The 26,776-nt window shown below is 41.2% G+C and overlaps 1 protein-coding gene across 1 annotated transcript; it reads left to right on the forward strand.

Moving 5' to 3' along the window:
• The first annotated feature begins 790 nt into the window (after positions 1–790).
• LOC134528235 (choline O-acetyltransferase) lies at positions 791–26,099 on the forward strand. Its single transcript, XM_063361668.1, has 9 exons — positions 791–954; positions 6,447–6,657; positions 8,312–8,489; positions 11,090–11,289; positions 12,161–12,414; positions 14,827–14,949; positions 18,187–18,379; positions 21,895–22,095; positions 25,837–26,099. Exons 1-9 carry the CDS (start codon positions 806–808, stop codon positions 26,041–26,043), a joined length of 1,716 nt encoding a protein of 571 aa, XP_063217738.1. The 5' UTR covers positions 791–805; the 3' UTR covers positions 26,044–26,099.
• Positions 26,100–26,776: the final 677 nt, after the last annotated feature.

The following is a 26,776-nucleotide window of genomic DNA, read 5'->3' on the forward strand; positions in this document are numbered from 1 at the left end:
AATGTAACGACAAATGAGGCAGAACGATTTTACCTCAGCTTTGCATGGAATTATCATTTTTTGGATGTACGTTCAAATATTTAAAAACAAGTTTTTTATTTAAGTAGGCTAAACTTACTACTACAGGCATGTATTTTTCGCGAAAAAAAATCAAGCCGAGAGTCAAAACACTGTAGCATCGTTTGTGTTGCGTGATTGGGTGAGTTTCTGTTGCATGCCTACTGTTGTAAAGCACTAATCATAGTAGTTCAGAGCAGAAGCAAACGTGTTTTGAGTTGCTTGGTCGAATAGGTAATGGGTTCACTTTCAGACGGTCACCAATTGCTAGAGACCTGTAAAATTTGCGATTTCAAATCCCTAAAGGATAGACTCCATGATCCTCTATGCACTCGTGCAAATTACATCTGCTGATTGGTTACCGACTCGTAACACCTGTTGACTGGAATGATCGTGATTCGCTAATTCTTCTGTTAAAGATTTTACATTAGCCCAGAGTCATTCAGATAAACTGTGGCCCAATCACTGAAGCAAAACAATGTCAAAAGTATTTGGGCTCTATCCTATCGCGAATTTTACAGGTCTCTAGCCATCAGACTTAGTCTACCTGATGATGGCAACTGAAACATCGCAGGTCACGGCCTACACCCAGAAGCCAAGAAAATTGCGGTTTTTACCTTTATTGCGTATTCTGTGCGGTGGTAACTTTTTGAAAAAGCTGTCGTGTCGGGACTTCGAGACGTGGTCCATTCCCAGGAGCACACCCGGGGCCCGTGTGTTCCAGGCCTACGAGTGGTGGCTGCGCGACATGTACCTGAACGTGCGGCTGCCCCTGCCCGTCCACTCCAACCCGGGCTACGTGCTGCCGCCTCGCTGCTTCCGGTCCGCGCAGGACATGGCGCGCTTCGCGGCCAGGATGGTCTCCGGCATCCTGCAGCACAAGGAGGTCCTGGACCGGTGAGCCTGCTCCTCCCTCCTCGGTGGACACGAGGCTGCAGAGGGAAGCCTGCAACTCACGTAGTTTCGGTTCCCTACCACGTTCGTGCAACTTCGGATTTCTCTCAAAAATTGAAATTAAAAAAAATCGGAAGGGTTAGATTAGGTTAGGTCAGTCACAACATGCTTGTTTTCATTGGAAACTTCTGATTTAGCGGCTGAAGTGGCGTTAGTACCAAAACGCATAAACTTCGGAAATGTTCGGAAATTCTTGCAGGGAACCGAAACTACGTGAGTTGTAGGCTTCCCGGCTGCAGACCGCTCCGCGGCTTTGCGGCTCGCGCTGTTGCCACGTCTCCAGCCCGCGAGGACTTGAAAAATTTCTAGTATTTCAAAAATTGTATAACTTCAAACAAGAAGCAATTCGCACACATTCATTGATACGTAGAGCCATGCATATTTCGCGAAAAGAAACCAAGGCTAGCTGAAAGTTAAAACACTGTAGCATCGTATGTATGTGTTCCGTGATTGGGTCAGTTTCTTTCAAGTACGTGTAGATTGTTTAAAACACCAATCACAGTAGGTCAGTGCGTAAGCAAACGCATACTGGGTGGCTCGATCAAATAAGGCATCGACGTCTTTCGCTGACGGTCGCCAATAACTAGAAATAAACTGTTGGTGCGGCTATATCTTGTTGCAGTCTAACAGGCGTTCAGATTTATTCGCGAAAAATGCCTGCCCCTATTGATACGTATTCAAACGAAAATGGTAATGCTCATTTGATAAAATAAATAAACAATATCCAGTAACTTCAATTTCAAATGCTTTATATTTGGCAACAGAGCGCGCGGAAAGAAGGACAGCTTCTACGGCAGTCGGCGTGTGTTGGAAAGAGAGAGGACGGACCTATTTACTTCCACACTGCAATCTAAGACTGGAACGCTCTATAGACTAGTTCCCACCCGGGGAAAGAACTCAATATTGGATTCCCCAAACAAAAAACATTTACCGACAACACCTCTCATAGCCACCCGCGTATTAATTCCACTATTCCCAATATTTTATTTATTTAACTTAGATGGTAAACAAATAAATTTGATTGCAGTCATTTAATTTTTAATATTTTCGCAATTTGGATAGTACGCGAAAAATACCAGTTTTAAAATATTTGAAGATATTCATGTATGTGTCTTTCAATAAAAATAATTCAGTTAATCTGCCCACCAACTTTTTCTTTTTCGTATTCTAACACTACGATACTCAAGTAAATATATATATAGTAACAGTTACTCTGCCAGTTTATCCCCCCTCTAGTTACGTCCCTGTACACAGAGGTTCATGGGTTCGCTCGTCTGCTTCCACGAAGCAAAGCAACGCATGTGCTGGCGTTCCTGACGTCGGTTCCTCGCAGGTAGAGCCGCGAATCAGTGGGTAGCATAGTGCACTTGAAGTGCATGCCCATCTGTTTGGCGTTGATGGTTGAACTCCAGGGCCCTATTTCATAAACATTACAAGTTACAAACTTACAAGCTACAAGTCACAAGTTCACAAGTCACAAGTTCTGGGAAATGTGTTTCATAAAAAATGTCTTGTAACTTGTAGAAGTTGGTTAGCTTGTATCAAATTTTCACAAGTCACCTGTTTTATTCACAAGTTGTTTACATGAAAAATGGAGAGTTCACGAGTAGCAAAAGATTTGAAATCGGCAGGACTGCAAAAAATTAAAGAGAACAATGATACCTTGTACGGACAGTTTAGTGATACTTTGACAAAAAAGGATAAAAGTGATGCGTGGAAGCAAATATTTGATTTTGCGGTTAGTATTGGAGCAGTAAAAAAAGAAAAGGGTTGGGAATATTTGAGAGACACGTTTTGGCCAAATTTGAGACGAGCAACTATGGTGTGTTACAGTAAATTCTTGCCATATTTATATATTGAACGGAAAACTATAATTTGTTTAAATATTTTTTTTCCAGAACAAAGTAGAAAATGCGAAACAAACTGGGGCAGCAGGTGGAACACATGCCAAGTACAATGACATTGACAACATTGTTCTTGACATAATTGGGAAAGACTCGCCAACTATAACAAGTTTGGGTGTACCTCTGTACCTGAAACATGGAGCAATGCATCCACAAATGTATCAGAGGAAAAACGTTTCACTGCTCAAGGAGATGAACAGTGTGGCGATGATTGTCGTACTTCAATAACACAAATCTCTTTAAAAAAAAATGGCATTTGTAAGTACCCTATATAATAAAAAAATTTAATTGTATAACTAAATATTTGATACTATTATTGGTTAATGTAGAGAATTTTGGATTTAACTAACCCAAAATAACCTATGGCAAAACATAATGTATTGCAAACTATTTAACCAAAATTTAAACACTTTAAAATTGTCAAATCATAACCTAATCAAACATACTCAGGAAAGGACGTTTTTAAACAAACCTAACCTAACCAACCTCTTTTTTTAAACCTAGCATACCTCGCACACAACATAGGAAGGTAATTGTGGATATAAGTTACTCATGCAGAATGACGGAACTGTTAGGCTTAAATGGAAGATTTGTTAATGAAATATGTATTTAAATGTGGGAGGTACATTAGGTAAAAAAATTAGTTTATTTATGATAGTATAGGTTACGTTGGTCAATGCTCATTTAGGTTAGGTTAGCTTTGTCAAACAAATTCCCTACCCCAATTAAGTTAGGTTGAGTAGGTTTTTACAATATATAAATTGTCGAAACATTGTGGAAATAAATTTTAGTAAATTTTGGTTTGCCTTTTTAGGTTAGCTGGGCCAGGTTAGTTTAATTAATGTATAAAAAGTTATGCTTTGTTTCTTTTTGTTGAATGCTGCAATAAAAAACCAATTCCTTGCAGAGGTTCGTCTAATTTTTGTGAACTCATCCTAAAACGTTCATTGTATTCATAGTATGTGACAACGTTCATATTTATTCTCTCTTTGAAAGTCCTTTGCCTTCTAACCTCAACTTCTATTTCTTCATCTGAGTCAGTAAAAACAATGTCCATTGTTTTTACTAACAAAAGTACTAATTCAAAAGAGATTCACATTCAGCAGAAAGATTTTTAACCTCTACTTTCAACTCGAAGTAAGATTTACAAAACTCAGAATGCTTGTAGAAAATTAGGGGTTTGCTACAAGTATTTAGTTGTAAAATTTGGTTTATGAAATGCTATCAATTTTTCACTTGTAGAAAACACTTGTAAATTGTTAAAAACACTTGTAGTTTGTAGCTTGTAACTTGTACTTTTATGAAACAGAATTATGGGAATTTCCACAAGCTACAAGTGATTGACTTGTAAATTGTAGACTTGTATATTTTATGCAACAGGGCCCAGAGCTCTCAACGATACTGAGCCAGATATAAAAAGAGGGAGAGGGGAAGTGGTTGCCCAATCACGTGTAATCAATCATTAGAGACCTGTAATATTCGCGGATTCATTTCGCGATAGGATAGAGTCCAAATACTATTGACATTATTTTGCTTCAGTGATTGGGCCACAGTTTATCTGAAGGACTCTGGGTCAATGAAAAATCTTTAACAGAAGAATTAGCGAATCACGATCATTCCAGTCAACACGTGTTACGAGTCGATAACCAATCAGCAGATGTAATTTGCACGAGTGCATAGAGGATCATTGAGTCTATCCTTTAGGGATTTGAAATCGTGAATTTTACAGGTCTCTACCAATCAACAGCTAGGGATCGGAAAAAAAATCCGCCGGTTCATTTCACGACACGCATAAATTCAAATACTTGTACCTCTGGACTGCGTCTTCAATTGGCGCACAATTTGTGTCAAGGACTCTGAGCCAGTGAGCTTTCGAGTCAGGGTAAACTCGGACTGAGCAAATCTCAAGTGCACGGCTAATGAACAGGCGGAAATTGCTGGAGCTTGCGGAAGAGCTCATTGACACCGTATTTCCCGGTCTCTAGTTATCGCTCAATGAGTAGGGGCATGCATTTTTAGCTAAAAATAAAATCGAGACTAGCTGATGGTTAAAACACTGTAGCATCGTCTGTGTTTCGTGATAGGTCAAATTTATTTCAAGCACACCAGTCACAATAATTCAGCGCAGAAGAATAATCACCCTGAGTGGCTCGGTCAAATAAGACGGCCGCCAATTACCAGAAACTGAAAACATCCGCTCTTTCATTTCGCGATAGGGTAAACTTCATTTCGTGATAGGCCAAAATTCAATTGCGTATACCTTTTAGCTTCTTTTGATGTTGGTCTACTGTTCATCTAGAGATAAACCCTCAACAGAAGACTCACAAGTCAACAGCCAATTAACTGGAGTTATTGGCCCGAGTTAGCAGATGACTGTGTAGTTCATCCTGAAGGTCATCGAAACCGCGTAATTTTCCAAGTCATTGCCAATCACAAGAAGGAAACTACTGGCGCGGATATACCATATCGCAATCTAATGGGCGTGTTCGAGAAAACTTCTTGCCCTTATCGGTAGAGACCGGGGAAAAAAATCGCGGCTTCATTTCGAGATAGGATAGAATGAAAACCCGTTTAACATTTTGCTGCTTCGGTGATTGGACCACAGTTTACCTCGAGGAATCTGAGCCAATGAGTAACCCACAATCGAAAGTAGTGTCGAATCACAAGCCTCAAGTTAGCAGTACCTAGAGTACCGTGGAGTCTATCTAGAGGTCACTGAAACCGCGAATTTCTGGTCACCGAGATCATAAAAATTCTCGGATTCATCTCGCGTTATGCTGGAATCCAAACACATGTACCTTCATATTGCTTCTGTGATTGCCTCACAGTTATGATGCAATAGCTTTAAGCAGATGAAAACCTTCAACCGAAGGAGTATCGAATCGGAGGCATCCCAGTTACAGGTCTCACTAGTCAATAGCCAACGAGCATGTGGCATTTGCCCGAGTATGTATGGGGATCGTGCGACAAGTGTGTACACCGTAAGAAATTACAGTAAAATTTACGGAATTTGTAACGGATGATTCACCTCATGTGATTTCAAATGACTTGAAACTTCGTGGAAACTACACCGTCTTTCGACTACCGAGTTGTTTATTTCGTTCTAAAACAAAAAAATAAACTCACACGTGGACAAAAGTAGAGTTTTCTTAATAATGTTCGCAGGCTTTCACGACCATTGACTGAAGTAGCTTGGCTTCTGGGTTGTAGCCGTGTCCTTGGCGAATAATTCACCGACGAAGTAAACAGTGTGAGCGTCGTGAAATTAGCTGGAAATACGTACTCGTTGTTCTATTTTATTGTTTATATTTTAATTTATAACATTCATAAATTTCATTTACTTGTTTTTTTTTTTAGTTTGATCTGATACAATATGATTTCACTGAAAAATCAATTTCTACCCCTTCCCGTTTTCATTTCCACATTACTAAGTTTCACTTCTTCCGCGCGGAGGGACTCCGCGCACTAGAGGTTGATTGGAACCCGCGGTCCCTGGCCGCGAGGGGTGTACTCGTGCGCGGCTCGGCGCAGGAAGGAGCTGCCCGTGGAGAGGGCCGCGTCCCGGGAGAAGGGCCAGCCGCTGTGCATGGCGCAGTACTACCGCCTGCTGTCGTCCTACCGCAGTCCCGGGGCGGACCGCGACGTCCTCGTGTCGCGGCTGGAGAGCCGCGGGGAGCGGGAGGGGGGCCGCAGCACGCCGCCGCCGCCTGGCGAGCACGTCATCGTGGCCTGCAAGCAGAAGGTGCGCCCCGCCCCCTGCGCCGCCTCCGAGATAACACACACCATTTCTTGCCGCACATTTCTATATAGTAATTGATGTGTTTTTTTTTTTTGTTGACGTGACAACGTCTAATAAATCGATGAACGCCGGCTGCACGCACGAAAAAAATGTGTCCCGTTACGCAAGTTGTCCCGTTACGCTCATTGTACGCTTGCGCCGCATCTCTCTCTCTCTTCCACTCGATTGGAACAAACCCCATCGATTTGGTTTTTTTTATCGATGCACATCAAAACTTGAAACACTCTCCCATTCGTTTCCTACTTTTCCTATATCGTCGTCCTATCCTTAACAGAATAGCTCAGATTGGAAGAAGTTAAATAGCAAACATGCATAAAAGTTGTAGTTGAAATAATCTCTTCGTTAAAGTAATAAAGATCTTTGAATTAATGAGTGCAAATAAAAGTAAATTTATCAATTATATTGTAGATTTCATTTCACTCCTTCTTTGTATCCATACTAAATACTGATAATTCAATAACAATTATTGAATTTTATTCATAAAAGTATGCAATCATTTCATCAATGTTTTGTTATGACGTTGTCACGTTAAACTATCGTCCGTAAACCGACTTTACAGACAACCAAATTTTTTTAAATTCAAACATAAATTTTTTTTTTAATTTTAAGCACGGAAAAGATTTTCAAATATTTCATTATTTTTATTTTATTTCGTTTTATTGTGCTTATTTAAGTACGCACGCTATTCAGGGAAACGGTTTACAAAAAAAATATGCGCTGGGACAACACCAAAGAACAGATGCCCCGGGTAAGAATCCGGATCCAGTGTTACTTCCAAACGCTGTGTTTGTAGTTGGTAAGAGTTGTTTTCGTGTAAATGTATAAAAATTTTTAAATATCTGTAAGTTGGCATGAGTAGGGACACCTGTATTTCGCGATTTTTTTTCATGTCAAGGTATTTCACAAAACACTGTAGCTTTTTCCTAAGAGTCATTGCAAAATTGTGAGGGTGCAGCAGTACGGTGACCACATTCACATTGGCCCCGTCAAGAGCAGCGGGACAACACTTCTCCACCGACCTCAGCCAACAACCACAGGAGAAAAAGCTACAGTATTTTTTTGTGAAATACCTTGGCACGAAATGTATTCGCGAAATACAGGTGTGGCGATACATCGCGAGGACATCTACCGCGCTGGGCCAACCATGCGGCTATCAGCACCAGCTATCCCGTCGGTGTTTGTACACCCCTGGGCCAGAATGCAGCCACCCTCCAGGAGTCCCGTTAGCCCGGATGCCAAAGGGATTATCACCCCTCCTCCGCGCTGGCTAGCAGGCTGGCGAGGAGGAAAGAAGAGACAGTTCCAGTCTGCCTGTAAGCACGAGTAGGCTGTTGTGCACTGTAAACACATGTAAATTTCTTAGCGCACTCGACGGCGCAAATAAATAGTGCGCAACAGTAGACATATTGTTTATTCTAGCATGGCCTACCTGCCCCTCCCGAATAAGCAGTAGCCTCCCTGCTAAAACAGGTGTCCCTAGTCATGAGTATTTCCGAGGTGGCTGTATGGAGCTAAATGCGAGGCATCCAGCAGCATGAAGCCTCTTGCAGTAGCTCAGAGTGACGGTTGTGAGTCAGGAGAAGCGGGCTGCCCGCAGCTGTACTGCCTGCCCGTGAGCTCGCCGGGCCAAGGCGCGGCCTCGGAGGACGAGCTGACGGCGGAGCTGCTGGCCGTCATGAGGGACGCCGCCAGCTCGCCGCGCTGTCCGCCCGTGGGGCTGCTCACCGCAGAGAGGCGCGACACCTGGGCTGCCCTGCGCCAGCACCTCTACAACGGTACGTCGACCCGAGCGGGGCGCTCGATGCCCGAGCGCTCCGGCTCCTCGCCGCGTCCGTCGCCATCTCGAAACTCCTGTTGTGCAATTTATATAGTCTGGTGTCGACCGAGTGGGGCGCTCGATGCCCGAGCGCTCCGGCTCCTTGCAGGTGTTTCCTCGCCGCGTCTGTCGCCATCTCGAAACTCCTGTTGCGCAGTTTATAGGGGCAGGCATTTTTTTCGCGAAATGATTTAAACACTTATTAGACTGTAACTAGGTATACCCCGCACCTGTGTTTTTTTTTTCCTTGTGATTGGCGGCCGTCTGCGAGAGAAGTCGTCGCTTTATTTGACCGAGCCAATCAGGACGCGTTTACTTCCTCATTGACTCGCTGTGATTGGTGCTGTTGTCACAATCGATAAGTACCTGGGAGAAACTCGCCCAATCGCGAAAAACACAGACGGTGCTATATGGTGTTTTAAACTTTCATCTAGCCTCAAAGATATTTTCGCGAAATCTGCGTGCCCCTAGCAATTTATAGTTTGGTGTCATTGTATCACTTCAAACGCCAGTATAAAACAACAACTCATTATTTTATTTCCCCAGTAGTTGTAGTTAGCATTTTGAAAGTTTATGACGAATATAAACAACCTCCTTCCCACTTTATTAAAGTTGGGAAAATTGTTTGTAAAATCAGTAAAGGCAGTATGTTATTTTGGGTGATGCAAGTTAGAGCTATTGTAACGTATGGAGTCTCAAATGTGTGGGAAGTTGCGTTGCCTACGCCTTTTTTCTGTAGGCCCATGTGTCAGTGTATTTTTGTCAATGGTAACGGAAGTACTTTTTTTTAAATACAAGTGTTCAAATTTTAATATTTATTTTTTCAAGTTTTTCCCTCTTTCACCTCTCCAAAAAAAAAAAAGTGAGCGCGTGCACACGTGATAGAAGTGAAACTTCTTTGGCAATTCAAACCTTGACTCGTAAGTATATCATAAGGGGTAAAACAGCAGAGAGAAACAGAAAAATAAGAAAAATTTCTAAATGAATCAACCAAATTATTACATCAAAATAAGCTGAAACCTCGTTTTTTTGCCCTCTGCCCAAATACTCCCTTACTAGACGCCAGCAAGTCGGGTGTGGTCAGGCGCAGGCGGGTCCCTACCACCGCGACCCGCCTATCCCTGCAGCATGGCGGGGTTCAACCTGAGCCGTACGCCGCCACGTGGAGCCCGACAAGTTCTCTGCACCGTCCGCAACCTATTCTCCGTCTTTTTCGCTGGCTGGCAGCCTGGTGGAAGGCAACTATGCTGACCATAGATGTTGCGGCTAGGGTATTGCAATGACGGATCAGATAGTTTCTCTAACTGCCGACTGCCCTTGCTGGCGACTGGCGATATGAGCTGTGTCGGTTCCGGAGTACGACCCAGTGCCAATACTCGCGGTTAATTAATGCAATGAACAACATCGTGCGTACACAACATCTCACTCTTCCTTCTTATCTTAGGTACGCGAGCTGACTGGCAGCTTGGTGGGAACAACAAAATGTTGCCCCTAAAGACCAGTGCCCACCAAAACAAATGCGGACAAAAGGTCCAAGCTCCCAAATTGCCTAGTAGAGTTTTTCTATCTGCCCAACTCTTCTTCCAGGACCATCCTTCTTTTCCTGTACTCAACCTGCCTGCTAATAATGCATGATATTTTGCATCCCGCATGAAAGTGCCCAGGGTTTTCCCTGTGTCTATGCAGGTTTTACCTGGGCCCAACTTATCTAGTAATTAGTCTAGAATTAAGATAGGGGAGTTAGCCATGGCGCCAATTGCTGCCATGGTTGGCCAATCCCCGAACAAAGCACACGATGCATGCCTCCCTTTCTGCATGGCTTAAACCTAGCATGATTAGGCGTAAGGGCTTCGGCCTGGGACGCACCTAGAGTCTTCCCTAACCCAGACCCCTCCCAAACAAAATACACTTAGTTTTAGTTAGGTTAGGAAAAAAAAAATTGCAGCCTGGTGGGAAACGACAAAGTCGCCCCCGAAACAACCAGTGCCACCAAACCAAATGCGGACAAAATGTCCAAGCTCCCGCCCATTTGCATATTAGTCTTTCTACTCTGCCCAACTCTTCTTCCAGAACCATCCTTCTGTTTCCTGTAACCAACCTGCTTGCAATTAATGCATGAAATTTCGCATCCCGCATGTCAGTGCCCAGGGTTTTCCCTGTGCCTATGCAGGTTTTACCTGGGTCCAACTTATCTAGTTTTAACTTAAGATAGTCAGTGAGGGGAGCTAGTCATGGCTAAAACGTTGCCATGGCTGGCCAATCCCCTCCTAGCACATGATGCATGCTTCCTCTCCTGCATGGTTCACAACCTGGAGGCTTAAGAGCGTATAGGCTTCGGCCTGAGACGCACTAAGAGTCTTCCCTACCCAGACCCCTCCCAAATACACTTATAGTTATTAGTTGGGTTAGGGGGAAAAAAACCTTTCACAACCATGTTTTACGAAAACGTTGCATCAAAATCACGCCATGAAATTCTACTCCCGTCGCGCCCAAAGAAGTTTCACTAGAATCTCGTACGCGCCACTGGCAATGTTAAAAGGACTGTGGCCTGTGCGGCAGACGAGCGCAACGCGCGCAGCCTGAAGCTGATCGAGAAGAGCCTGCTGATGGTGTGCCTGGACGAGCCCTTGCCGCCGAGCTTCAACGGGCCGCCGCGGGGCGGCGCTGGGCGCGACGAGACCAACATGGCGCACCAGATGATCCACGGCGGCGGCAGCGCGGCCAACTCTGCCAACCGCTGGTTCGATCTCACCGTGCAGGTGGGCGGGCCCGCGTCCTCCCCCGCCAGGGTGTCCACAAGGGAAAAAATATATATTTCGTACCAACTTAGGCGAGAAAATGGTACTAGATTTGAAAAAAAAAAAGTACTAAATCATAATTTGTTATGGTTTTAACAATTATTTAGGAAGTTATTATGACAATTGCAATGCTCTAACTTAAATATATCACACCAAACACACACATACATTCCATAGTTTATAAAAATAATTACGCTTAATAGTAAAACATATTGGAGTTAGTGTAATAATCATATATTAAAGAAGAAATTACTAGATCTGTACTTGACCCCTAAAAAACTTATAAAAGTACTAGATCTAGTACGAAAGTACTAACTGTGGACACCCTTCTCCCCGCCCCTTGTTTACCGAGCGCGGCGGAAGTCGGTGCTGCGAACCAAACTTCGCAAAGCCGAAGGAAAAAATTTTATACTATCAAAATGTTTGATGAAATTCCTTGTCGAAGATCAGGTCCAAAGCCGAGGTTTGGTATTTTTTTTTTATTTTTTTTTATCGGAGCCGTTTAATTATACAGAGTTTAAAATTTTGCTCTGCAAAGCGAATGATTCGATAGTAAGCGAATTCTTAACGGCGGGTGCGGAAACTACGTGTGATTCGCGCCCGGAAATGTAGTTGAAAATACAATTTGCGTAAATTCGAAAAGCGGCGAAAAAGACTTGAAAAAAAATATACTAAACCTCGGCTTTCGAACTGATTTTAATTTTTTTTTAAAATTCCTTTCGGACTTGTGAACTTTGGGTTCGCGGATGGCAGCACCGTGGTCGCTACACGTTTCCGTTCCTTTGCTTCCGACTCGGACCGAATGGCGGCGGGGGTTTGCCGGCTGCCGCAGCTGGTGGTGTCGCCGGACGGCGCGTGCGGCGTGTGCTACGAGCACTCGGCGGCGGAGGGCGTGGCCGTGGTGCAGCTGGCCGAGGACGTGCTGCGGCGGGTGGACGCCACGGTGGCGGGGGTGGCGGGGGCGGCGGGGGCGGCGGCGGGGGTGGCGGCGGCGGAGGGCGGGCCGGCCCGCGCCTCCAGGCTCGACTGGGCGGCGGACCAGACAGTGGAGCACGCCCTGCGGCAGGCTGCCGTCCACATCGACACGTACGTCCGCGCACGTCACACAGTCAAAATACCTCGTTTATGGGTACAATTTCAATCCGGATTGAACCTGGAGTGGAGTGAACTCGGAGTGAATGTGTAACGAACATAGACTGACGAAATGTGTTTACGGTAAATATCACAATCCAGATTGAAATGTAAACAAGATCGAAGTTGGAGTCAACGTGGACTTAAAATGTTGTACTTCCATCTCTGTCCACACATTACTCTGCTCTTTTCTTTTTTTTTTTTTTTTTTTTGCCATTTTCACAAATTATGCCTGAAATGCAACGAGACCAATAACAAACAATGCAATATGGCGGCGGCTTGCTCGTGCGTATTTTTTTTTCACTCCAGTCCGTGTTTAAAGTAAAATCTAAATCCGGATTCTTCAGTCCAGTCCACCTCAACAAGTGGAGTGGATTATCTCACTTCACTCCAACTTCAGTCCACAACAAAGTGTGTTAAGTAAAATTTCAATCTAGATTCCTCAGTCCACTCCAAGTTGAATCCGGAATGAAATTTTAGTATAAACGCGGTATAAAATAGGGACTGGAAAAATTCGCGGTTTCAATGACCCCCAGGATGGACTCCACAATCCGCTACATACTCGGGAAAATGCCACTAGTTCACTGGCTACTGACTTGTGAGACCTGTCAACTGGGATGCTTGCCATGCGATACTTTTTTGGTGGAAGGTTTCTCACTGGCTCAGAGCCATTAATATGAAATGTGAGCCAATTACTGAAGAAATGTGATGGTACGGGTGTTGGGAATCTAGCTTATCGCGAAATGAATACGAGAATTTTTCCGGTCAATTTTTCTAGTCAATAGTCTTCAAGGCCATCTGTCTACTATGATTCTAATTTTTAACTATTCACCCAATTTCTGAACAAAAAAAAAAGCATAACTCCCTTACTATGTACACTATCAAATATGTTCAAATTGTTTATAAATCTTATGATTTTTACCTAAAGCGTTTGTCTGAAACAAATTTTTGATAGTACAAACATTATTACTGCCAGGGTTTGAAAAATCCTGGTGTTGAAATAAGAATATAAATATAATTTCCCTAACAAATGTTCTGTCGAATTAATGTTTTTTTTGTTTGACTTTTTAAATACTGTTGAAAACTTAATTTTTATCCAAAATATTTGTCTGAAACTTTTTTATTAGACGAACCATTGCTGCAAGGGGTTTAAAAAATGAGGGGTAGAATTTAAAAAAATAATAACTACGTTACAAGGTACACTATCAAATAAGTTTCACATTGTTTGTAAATCTTATAATTTTTATCTAAATCTTTTGTCAGAAACAATTTTTGATAACACGGACCATTTTTGCAGGGGTTGAAAAAATAAAGGGGTAGAATTAATAAAAATCATATTTTCCGTATCATGTATACTATTAATTCCGTTCTGTTTTATTGTAAAACCTTAAATTATCATCTACAACTTTCATCTGAAATATTTTTTTATACGACCAACCATTACTGCAAGAGGTGAAATAAACAGGGATTAAATGTTTAAAAAAATATATATAATCATAACTCCCTTCGTAGGCACACCATCAAATTCGTCTGAATTGTTTGTAAATATTATAAATTTTACATAAAGCGTTTGTCTGAAACAATGTTTGATAATACAAACATTACTGCAAGGGTTTGAAAAATCCTAGGGTTGAAATAAGAAAATAAATTAAATTTCATTACCAAGTACTCTATCGAATTGATGTTTAATTTTGTTTAACTTTTTAAATATGGTTGAAAACTTTTGTCAAAGTAAATTTTATATCACAAATCATTACTGCAAGGGGTGGAAATAACAAGGGCAGAAAGACAAAATGTCATTACTTTTTCAAATAGATATACTATAAATTTAATTATAATTTATTGTAAAACTCCTAAACTTTATCTAAAACCTTTGGCTGAATCAATTTTTGATGAAACGAACTACTGTTTCATTCTTAATGTATGCACATAGGCCCAAATGTGGGTAGAATACAACATACGAGCTCCCCATCCAGAGATTACTTGTGTTTGTTAAAACCCACGCGCAAAACTCTCGACTCCCCCCCTCCCCCCCCCCCCCCCCACATAAACAAGGAAATTACGAATTTGCTAATCATACAGATTTTCTCTACGAAAGGGGGGCAACACCTTCTTTTCAGTACTTTATTTTTTAGTTCATTGAGTTTCATTTGCCAAACCATTTTTTTTTAAATTCAAACAACTTCGTGTTAAAGTAAAATTTAAAAAAAAAAATGGTTGCTCGTGAAAAATCAGTTTAATGCTCCGGCAGTTACAAAAGCTACAAAAACTCACATTCGCCATAATTGCAGACCATCTTTGTCACAAAAGAACGTTCAAAGTGATTCTCTTAGTTCACGCATGTTTTTCTTTCTTTCCCTTTGACAGCTTGGTGGAGGATCTAGATCTGTACGTGTATCGCTACCTCGAGTACGGGAAGAATTTCATCAAATCGTGCAGAGTGAGCCCGGACGCCTACATCCAACTGTCTCTGCAACTTGCTTATTACAGGTGAGTTAAGTGCAATGAGTACTAGGACGGGAGCAGATAGCAATTCCAGAAACGTCGCTTGTTTCTGTTTCTGTTTTAGAAAACTGTTGTGTTTGTTTAGCCTTTTCGTTTTGTCGTGTTTTTGTCTCGTTTTGACTATTGTGATGAATTTTTTTGGGTTCAATATTTTTGTGCTGTCATCATTTGTGGGTTTTTTTTCGTTTCTCTTCTGTTTTTGGAAAACTATTGTGTTTGTTTTGTCTTTTCGTTTTGCTGTGTTTTTGTCTCGTTTCAACTGTTGTGCTGAATTTTTGGGTTCGGTATTTTTGTGCTGTCATCATTTGTGGGTTTTTTTTTCGTTCTGTTAATCAATTTTTCTTTGTTTTTATTTGTTTGTTGACCATATTCCTGTTGTGGAGTATTGTGTGGTGTTAAATCCTGACAACAGCCATTTTTTGCTTAATTTGTGTTTTTGTCATTTGTGTTTTTTTTTGTAGTTTTCTTCTACAGACATACATGTGCTTAGCAATGGCATATGTCCAAAAGCTTACATCAAGTCAATGAGTACTCTGATTACTTTCTGTGCAACTGTCCAGCTACTACCTCTGGAGCAGTCGTTTACTGATCTTCATGAAGATAACGCCATGACGGAGAGGAGTCAAACTATTGAGTTATATAAAATACTAGCTCGTTTCCGTTTCTTCGCAAGGCATTCTAGTTAACTCATCTCCGTATATAAGTATATATACCTACATAATTATTAAATTAACTAAATACCGCAGTATCATTACCATATAGTGGATGGGAAAATTATTTATATATTTTATTAATAAACTTTAACTAAATTATAATGCAAACAAAATTTTTACTGAAACTTAATACATACAGTTAGAATATATAGCTATTGCGATCAGTGTAGCCGTGCATTATATGCACATAAAAACATAGATCAATACATCTATAATGTATAATACATCAACTTAAGTTCAAGTACGAAGTCAATTTGGTTGGTTTGTTCCCGGTTTTAATTAAAAAATACTACTTTATATTAAAAATAATTGTTTTAAATGAAACATAGCTTTTGCCCATTCGGATAATAAAGTTCTAATAACGGCGAAAGAATTTTTGAAATGGGTCCATTGGGTTTCAAGTGTACTTTTTTCATACAAGCACTCTTTTTATAATATTGTTTAGGTAGTAAAAAAATATTTGAACATTCAGTACGTTGGTTCAGCTACATTGGCTGCAGTTAAATCCAATCAATATGCTTACAGTCTCTTGATTGGTAAAAGAGCTGCGGTTGTACGTTAAGCCTTCTTTGGACCTACCGCCTTATTATTTCATATTTAGTTAATACTCCGTTTAAACTCCCAACTTTTAAAGTACTGCAATTGTGTATTAATTAAAATAATAAATATATCCGTTGTAACTTTTAGTTAGCTGTCAAAATCCCGTTAGTTCTTATATATATTGTATATATAAATAAAGGGCTTACAGAATGGTAGAACTAAATGCATACCAGAATTTAAAATTCTCTGTTTAAAATTCAGTGCTACTGCTTGAATAGTATCAACTGTAAACGTTGTAGTGTTGGTTCAAGGTCCCAATTAAAGAGTAACTCAAAACAGTTTTAGAAAAGCACATGCGCGAATACTGCTTTGTTGTTATCTCGCTTGCAGCGCGAAATAATGGCTCTTTTCACAGTTAGTAGAGGGTGAACCTGTCATCTTCATTTCACAATTGGAATCTCTTTGTACTACAGTGGTTGAACGTCGAAGTCCCTGATCGTTGGATTGGTCGTAATGGTCGAGACGACAGAGTTCTTTTTCGCTGGCCTCCACGTTCACCTGACATAACGCCATGCTACTTTTTTTTTGGGGCCTTTATAAAATATCGTGTCTGTGTTGCGCCGCTACCCAAAGATCTTCCAGAGTTGAGACATAACTGAAGAGGCTATTGCTTCCATTACTCCGGGCGTGTAAACCAAAGTGTGGAAAAAATTGTACTTTACGTTGGATGTGTACGATATACATAAAAGTGCATATATTGAACATTAAAAAAAAACTAGGTTGGTTTACATTCAATTTGATGTATGATTTGTTGTAAATAGTTTTGATTAAACTGCTATAATATACCTACCATTGAAACTGGGATATTCTTTTATGGACATCCTATATTTGAAAACATCGTTATTGCACTTTTTCCGTCTTGAATTTTTTGCTTTATTGCTTATCTTGGGTAGTTTGTAAACCCGGCCTTAAACCAGTATTAACTGCGCAAATTAATAAGCAAAAATAAAAATAAAGTATAAAAGTTTAATATTCAATTATATTTTCGATGGTTTTAAAGATTTATGCTTGAATAACGCATCAATCAAAATTAAAAGCGCGACAAGAAATTTTCACTATTGTTTCCAAAAATAACGTATTTGCATATGAAAAACTAAACATAACAATTAATTGTTTGAGAAATTCACAATATATATATATATATATATATATATTGTAGCATTACAAAACATTTCGTAGCAACTCTTTTGTAAAAAAAATTATATTTGTGGCTATGGGTGAGGTTAAAGATTGACTTCATGTATTTTAATTTTTAAAACAGTTTATTTCAGGAACAGCATAAGGCAATAACTTTAATTAATTAAAAAAACTTAATTTGTAATTTTTTTTCCAACACAAGGACAGTTAACGATCCAAAAGCAAGGACGAGGTGGTATAGCAGTGTTCAGAGAATGGTGAAAAAGAGAGTCTGCACAGTTTGAGTGACACAGGAAGAAGACTACCCCCCGAGGAAGAACGAGCAGATGGTTAAAGGAGTGCAGGAGAGAGAGAGAGAGAGAGAGAGGATACGAACTGTAATGAAGAGAATGATGAGGAATGACGGAGGAATATGGAGGGTTTTTTTTTTTTTTTTTTTTTTTTTTTTTTTTACTTTTTCACCCGGCTCATGCTGGAAGCAGTCAATGATGATGGATTCATGCGAAATGAATCGAAATGTTCTCGCGAGGAATTGGTGGTATTTTTTTTTTTTAAGTTATACTTCTAATGCGACTTCAAACAAGGTTGCGTTAAACGTTTAACGCTACCGTGGAGAATAACGCTACCATGGAAAATTATTTGCGTGCAATTAAAAACTATTTTTTTTCAATGATGCCAGAGAAGTATAACTTCTCACGCTCGTACCCAAGTACACGCACCCGGTGTTTCTTGGTTTTGTTCGACTCGCCCAGGGAGTTGGTGTGGCCCGCAGGATGTACCGCCGGCTGGTCGCCACGTACGAGAGCGCGTCCACCAGGCGCTACCTGCTGGGGCGGGTGGACTGCATCCGCTCGGCGACCGCGGAGGCGCTGGCCTGGGCGGCGGCCATGTGCCAGGACGAGACCGGCTCGGAGGGCGACGAGGAGTCCTTGCTGGGCAAGAAGGTCACCTTCAGCCTGCACACCGTGAGCTCAACCACCACGCTCCGCCTTTCTGCTTCCCCTTGCGACTCTTCGCTCCACACGGGGACGCACCACAACGCCGAACGTACAATAACGCCCGACAAAAATGTCATTGCAGGACTGTCACAAAGGTTAGGTTAGGTAAGGTTAGCACACAAATTCATTCAGTTGTTTTTTTTTTTTTTTTCATTTTGCTCCTGTGGCCCCCTTCCCCCCCCCCCCCCCCCCCCATCAAGCAGCTACATTTTTTTTTTCGGCGTCACTGTATTTCGGCGTCGTGGTGCACATCAGTTTTCTAGCTGTCGGCGTTGCGGTCAATTTGGCATTCGGCGTTATGGTACGTTCGGCGTTGTGGTGGTATTTCGGCGTTGTGGTAACGACCCGCTCCACACCACCTCGTGACCACAGCTCCGTAGGACGTTTGGCCCGCACTATATATGCATGGGTTACTTCCATGAAGGCCCTCTCCTGGGAAAATTTAAATATATATATATATATATACACTCTCTAAAAAAAAATGTGTACTTTTACAAGGGAAATTCTTGGAAACCCTGTTGCCAAGGATATTTCTTGCAAAACTACAAGGCAGAGCCTTGCAAAATAGCACATGGTACAAAGCTCTGCCTTGTAGTTTTACAAGTAATATCCTTGGCAACAGGGTTTCCAAGGATTCTCCTTGTAAATTATAGAAAAATTTCTTTCAGTGTATATACTAGCAGACCCGGCCACGCGTTGCTGCGGCCGAGTTATCTAGAAAGGATTTGAAAGACAAAATTTAACACACAGATTACCATATCGTTTTCAATTCTATAGATTATAAAAAATTTGCAGGAAAGGTAGAATTAATTAATACCTACAAATTTTTTAACATGAAATAAAAATTTGATGAACTCTGATTCTCTGGCTAATATTATTTGTTTTATTATTACCATATATGTAGATTGAAAGCTGAAGATAGATATCAATAATTGTAAACACGTGAGAATAAAATCAAAAATAATACAAAAAAAAGCGAGGTTACGTAGTAAATTGATCAACGAAAATGTGCACAACATGGAGAAAAATAAAATTTGAATTGAAACGTAGCGCCATCTATGAGATATTTATGTCAGACAGTACAACAGTTGTCTGTAAAAAACTGATTTAAGCCGCCATCTGTTTGAGACTTATGAAACTTACGATTAATAACACCAATCAATATTGATAATCAGTATATTATTAATTATAAATTATTAAGACCATTAATCGAAATAAAAACTATCCTATCTCTCAAGTTGGAAAAAATTACACATAAATGCCGATTTTCATCGAAATCGGTTGACTTAGTGAAGAGTTCACTGGAAACAAACATCAAGACACTGGATTTATATATATTAATATATATATATATAAAGTCTCCTAGAACAAAAATTTTGAAACCGTACAGACGGGGAAACGCATTTTTTTTTTGCGTTAGCATTTTTTAGCGTGTTGCCAAGTTTGTTAAACGAGTGCCGGATCTACCCGAAAATAATGCGAACCTGAGTATAATTCGACCCCAGAAACTGTTTGATCGTGGAAAAAAGACTTAATGGTTTTTTTGGAAATCGCAATTGAAGTGCATATAACTTGATAAATTGTTTGAATTATTAGATTGTTTTCCATATTTACTAGACCCTTTCTTTTTTTTTGGTGCCACTTTCGCCAGTAGAGTGTATTTGCATGATCTCTTTTGAAACACCAAGCCGCAGGTTAGAATATGTATTGTGTTTCATGACTGCAGTTCAAAGGAACTTCAGTGCCGACAATAGTTTCGCTAATTTGTCTTAAGAATATTTTAGTAATCTTTCCTGATAATATATCCTCGGGTTAGTTTTAAAAATGCATGATTCATTCAATTGGGAATTTTGATTTAATACAATTTCATAGACATACGCCATTAAAGTTTTGCACTGTTTGTTATAGGGAAATATTCGTGAATGCAAAAAAAAATAAAAAACTAAATCCTAAACCCACAGAAAACAAGCCTAAATCAGCTGATGTCAAACAAGTTAAACCCAACGATGAACCCAAACCAGGTATTATGTACAACACAACAAAGACGGCACGGACGAACGCATTCAAACTTAAATACCAAACAGCACAAGAATTTTCGTGGAATTTAATCATGAAAAAAAAATAATAATAATAACACTACATACACAAGGACGAGATAGTTTCAACAATAACAGTAAATGCCGACAGACGAAAACACCGACGAACATTTCGGGAACTGGCATTTGTGGCACAAACAGACTTGACATCGAACACTGTTAAACGTCGCAAAGTTTTCCAGTGTCTGATATCGGTCTGTTTAATGCCTGATGACGGGAAAATATGCCAGTTTACCGAAACGTCGTAAATGTTTCGTCATAGCAGACCTTCTGTGTTCGTCGGTGCTGTCGTCGCTGTGTCGTCCGTAACAACTGTTTAGGTTTATATTTGGGTTTATCGGTTTTACATCAGCTGATTTAGGCCTGTTTTTCTGTGGGATTTTTGATGTGACAACGTCTAATAAATCGATGAACGCCGGCTGCACGCACGAAAAAGTGTCCCGTTACGCTCATTGTACGCTTGCGCCGCATCTATCTCTCTTCCACTCGATTGGAACAACAATCGATTTGACTTTTTCGAGGCACATTAAACTTGAAACACTCCCATTCGTTTCCTACTTTTCCTATCATCGTCCTATCCTTAACAGAATAACACAGATTTGGAAGAAGTCGAAAAGCAAACATGTATAAAAGTTATAGTTAAAATAATCTCTTCGTTAAAGTAACAAACACATTTGAATTAATGAGTGCAGACAAAAGTAAATTTATCAATTAAATTGTAGATTTTATTTCACTCCTTCTTTGCATCCATACAAAATAGTGGTAATTCAATAAAAAAAATGATTCAATTTTATTCATGAAAGTATGCAATAATTGCATCAACGTTTTGTTATGACGTTGTCACGTTAAACTATCGTCCGTAAACCGACTTTACAACCATTTTTTTTTTGCTTATGACAGACAATGCAAATGTCCGAGAAGTTGTGTTAAACCTTTGAATATATATACTGTATAGAAGTCGCGAGTGTATAGGATTTACTCTACGTTTTTCAGGAGCGTATGATGAGCAGCTTGGGAACTTCACCGCTGCAGTGCGCTGCCGTAACGCCCTGTATCGTCTTAGTTGTTATTTACACGTTAGAGCGCAGCACTGTCGCCCGCGGTCATTCCCCGCACCACCCACCAATCATTCACTGCAGCTCAAGGTCGTTCAACGGGAGGGGGAAGAGGTTTTTTAAAAAGTTCGACACTTGTCCGCTAGGGAACACCACAAGTCGATGCCCTAGAGATGGTGGCGATTGCGGCGGTGAATTAACCAACTACCTCAAAACCGTATTAGAAATTTTAACCTGGGCTGGAGACTTCTATACAGTGTATATATTCAAAGGTTAAACGTGGCATTCCTGTCGAAGAGTGGCTGCAGACGGCGTGTCGGTGGTCGCGCAGGCGGAGGAGAGGCTGATGTTGTTCGAGGCGGCCATCAAGAAGCAGACGGAGATCATGGTGGACAACATCACGGGCCAGGGGATCGACGTGCACCTGCTCGGCCTGAGGGAGATGGCGCGCGAGCTGGGGGAGCCCGTCCCGGAGATCTTCAAGGACGAGGCGTACCGCACCGCCAACCACTTCGGCCTGTCCACCAGCCAGGTGGGCAGGCGCCAGCAATGCTGCGGTTTTTGAGCTTAGGGATGCAGCCACTTGTCTGGTTATACCTGAGTGAGGCAGGGGGGTTGCGGTGGTGTCTATGCTGGGATGGGTAGCCTCAGCCCCTGGACATAGCTGGACCTCTTAACACCTTTCCGGTTTGCGTGTACGGCGTATCCGTACCCACGCCCGTGGGGGCCCCAGACCGGTAAGGCCTTACGGCTAAGAGGGCTGGGTTATCAAACAAAAATACCTTTATGGTGTCCACCAGTCAGGTGGACCGCCCGACCGACCGCGCCTCACGGTCATCCGTCCCAGCTCTCGGTCGAGGGACGGTGCTGCCTTCTGTGGCGGAGGGCGCGGACCAAAGCTCACAAAATTCTAACAACACGTCGAAAATCAGGTCCACAGCAGGATTTCGCGAAGTCTTTTTCCTGGAGCCGTTTCGTTACGTAGTTTATAAATTTTCGGTCTGAAGACGGAATGATTCGACGATAGTCTGCGCAACTGCTCCGGCAGATAAACTCCAGCGGCGGGTGCGGAAACTAAGCGTGATTCGCGTCCGGAAAATTTTTGGCTGGAAACACAACTTGCGTACACAATTATGTATTCTTTAAGTAAATTCTACGTTATTTTTCAAGCCCGAGAAGGTGTATTTCTCTCTTCGCCTATATGATAGTTACCAACTCTTCCTAACTTAATGTTCATTTGATCCTAACGAGCAAAAGAAACAGAGAGTATAACAAAATATTTTGTCAATTCCTAAGATATATTATTTTTTTCCTTAACTACGCTACTTTTTGGATGCTTTATGTAGTAATAATATTAAGCTATAATTATAATATTAATATTTAATTATTATGTTATAGTTTATAAATTATAAAAATAAATATATTTTTTAATAGTCATGAAGTATGACGAATATAATTTACACGAAACAAACATTAAAAGTTTGATAAATTCTATATATCCTGAGAGATAAATTTTTAACTTAAGAGACCAATAGATTGAAAAGGTTAACTAAGCAATAGTAAAGTTAACTTGATTTTTTTTCTAATCAGAAGAATAATATAGTTTATATATTAGATGACACCTGGGATAATTGCCGCCTTCTATCTGTGGGAGGAGAGGATCTTCAGGCATCTTCGTCAAATGGACCTCCAGAGAATAATTAACCACTTTTAATAATATAATATAATTAACCATTTTTAATAATATAATATAATTAACCACTTTTAATAATATACAGCCTCTTAACACCAACGAATGGTTTCAAAAACTTTTAGAAACATCTTTAGCGGCCCTCCTAGTCAGATGTGTTATTGTGTTAGTGATGCGAACTGCTAAGTGCGACGCTCGCTGGTGCTTCTAGCGTGGTATCGCCTCTAAGCGCAAAGCTCTGTACTGGCGCACCGTCTTCTCGTTGTGCACAGAGCGACTATGAGATCTAAGCGGCAATTGAAGCATTGTATTGTGAAAAAATTAAGACAAAGGTTTAATGCAAATCTTTCGAGTGCTTTGAAGAATCTGTGTAAATGTTTAGCGCCAAAACATTATTCTAAATACACAAGTTTTAACCCATTTTCATTCTTCCAAAAATACGGTTTCAAAACGAAATATGAAAACAGAACTACAAGACTGCCCTCAGTACATTCTTAAATTGTTTTCGTAAAAAAAACACCACTCGTATATCTTGAGTGGTTTTCAAATCGCGTGTTTTTTTTTCTGAAGCTCTGCATACCGTGTGTGCGCCTAGGTAGATGGGCCCATCTAGTAACATGTACGTGGGATATTCATAAAGTAAGGTCCGTTTGATTATTTAAAAGAAACTTCGCGAAAAAAAATGTTTTTATTGGCAGTTTTATTTTACTACATATCTACTTCGTTTTTTTCACATAACCGCCGTTCAGTTCTAAGAACTTTTCGTAACGCTGCACCAGTTTATTTAACCCTTCAGCATATAAGTTCGCCGCCTGGGAATTAGGCCAGTTGACGACGGCAGTCTTGAGTTCCTTGTCGTCAGCTTGACGACGGACCGTTTGCAGTCACCCACAAAGCGGCCGCGGCAATATCTTCAAAGGCAGTCCAGCAAACAGCAGCCAGTCTCTAGGAGCAGGCGAATCACGCGCCGAGAAGCGCGGCTACCCGCAGTGCAGACGAGTGAAGCGGGAAGCCCTTACTCACAGGGGCAGTTGAAGATCCTTTTACACGCAGGGCCTGGGATGCTACGAACTTCTATGTGCAGGGGTTAAAAAAAACTGTTGCAGCGTCAATAAATTGTTTGGAACTGAATTTCGATTATGTGGGAAAATGAAAAAGATATGTCGTAAATTAAAATTCTCAATAAAACACTTTTTTTCACGAGTGTATTTTTCTATGACCAAACGGAAATTACTTTATAAATATTCCTCGTACACCTAGTACAATTTAAAAAATACAATTATTTTCACCTACAATATATTTAAAAAAAATATTATGCTACACCCTGGTAAGGCCATTAGCCAAGAGAATTTCAATTTACTTATTTATTTTCAACTAGTTTGCGTAACACATTCTGGCAATTCGCAGTTACGTGGTGGATGGTAGAAGAGACGACATGTTGGTTAGAAGCTAACAGCGTGGGAAACTCCGCTAGAACTAGGTACGCGGAATTGGCAGTGTTAAGAGCTGATCCCGTTGGGACGGTGGTTAGAGTGGTCAGATTGCTCACCTCCCGAACAAGGTGATCCGGGTTCGATTCCCGACAGGGTCAAACGTAAATTTCACACGAGTGAGAAACATAGCGGACATTGATGTGAGCAAGGGGAAACCTTCACATTTACCATCCGTTAACCAGAGGCGTTCGCAGAGGTGAGGATTGAGGGTTAGGCGTATCTCTTCCCCTACCAAAAAGAAATCTATAAAATTGTATTATTCCCACTTAAAAAAACAGGAAACAAATTGAAAGCAAAACAGCAGATCATATGGTTCTACTTCCCCCTCTCCTTTCGCACGCGCGCACATACACACACACACATACACACACACATACACATACACACATACACACACACACCCTTCCACGGAATGAAATTCTGCATACGCTCTTGTCGTCCAAGCTCGACATTTCCCTCAACACTTATTGAACACAATGTTAATGAGATGTGAAAACATAATTCATCTCTTTCATTCAATCATTTATTCTTTTATCATAAGCCTTCATTCATTAATTCCTTAATTTTTAAATCAATCGATCAATCAACTGTTCCTTTGAGTCTATCCTTAAGAGGCCACTCCAGTGTTTCAGGGGCACTACGCAACCCGCGTTAACCTCATAAGATTCAATGCTATTTTCATTTTGCTTATAACTAATTAACTAATATAGTTTTCGAAATGATGCTTGCTTGATATGTAAGCCAACAATACTCTTATCAAAGCCCCTTTCTTCAAAAACGTGCATAAATTATTGTTTTATACTAATCTTCACTAATATGAATAAGTGTATTGTCTAGGTTTGAACCATAATTTATGCACGTTTTTGAAGAAAGGGGCTTTGATAAGAGCATCGTTGGCTTACATATCAAGCAAGCATTATTTCTAAATCTATATTAGTTAATAAGTTATAAGCAAAATGAAAATAGCATTGAATCTTATGAGGTTAACGCGGGTTGCGTAGTGCCCCTGACACACTGGAGTGGCCTCTTAATTTCATCGTCTGCTATTCATTCCTCCGTTCGTTCATTTGATCGGTTCCTGGACCCGCAGGTCGCCACCTCGCTGGAGTCCGTGATGGGCTACGGGCCGGTGGTGCCGGACGGCTACGGCGCCTCCTACAACCCCAAGCCCGACTGCATCGTGTTCTGCCTGTCGGCGTTCAAGTCCTGCGAGCACACCAGCACCGCCCGGTTCGCGCGCAGCCTGGAGGAGAGCCTGGGCGCCATGCGACAGCTGCTGGGAGCGCGGGCCCCGTAGGCGCGTCCTCTTCCTCCTCTTCCTCCACCGACGACGACAGCAGCAGCTCTCTTCGGCGCCGGGCCACGTCGGTGAAGTCACTAGCGTTCCGGCGCGTGCTTGCGTGTCCCACACTGCGCGGGGCCGGGAGAAGGGTCCGCGCAACCAGGGGCGCAACAACTAAATTTCCAAAAGTGGGGGAGGGTGGGGCAATATACCTTTTTATAAAGAATCATCGATCCACCCCTATTGATGTGGGGGGTACGGGGCTCCCCCCCCCCTCCCGGGAAAAAAAATTTGTATTTCAAGGTGGAAAATGGTGCTATTTAAGCACTTTTACTATCTAAAAAATTGATTACACGGCACTTTCTTTGCCCCCGTTTTGCCCCCACTTCAAGGTTTCAGAAGGGGATGGGGGGGCAAAATACCCTTGCCCCCCCCCCCCCTGTTCTTGCGCCCCTGCACACAAACCACCCCCCCCCCCCCCCCGTATTATATCTTCAAACGACTACAGAATAATATTTTTTTTTATGTAAATGCTTTTAATTTGTATCAGATACATAAACAACACAGGTAATTGGCTAAGGTCGTATAAGAAACGCACTCGCAGGGTGTCCACAAGGAAAAAAAATATTTCGTACCAACTTAGGCGAGAAAAAAGTACTAGATTTGAAAAAAAATAAAGTAACTAAATTATAATTTTGTTATGGTTTTAACAATTTAGGAAGTTATTATGACATTGCAATGCTCTGAC

This window comes from Bacillus rossius, chromosome 1 (genome assembly GCF_032445375.1).
Source record: "Bacillus rossius redtenbacheri isolate Brsri chromosome 1, Brsri_v3, whole genome shotgun sequence".
NCBI classification, from domain to species: domain Eukaryota; kingdom Metazoa; phylum Arthropoda; class Insecta; order Phasmatodea; family Bacillidae; genus Bacillus; species Bacillus rossius.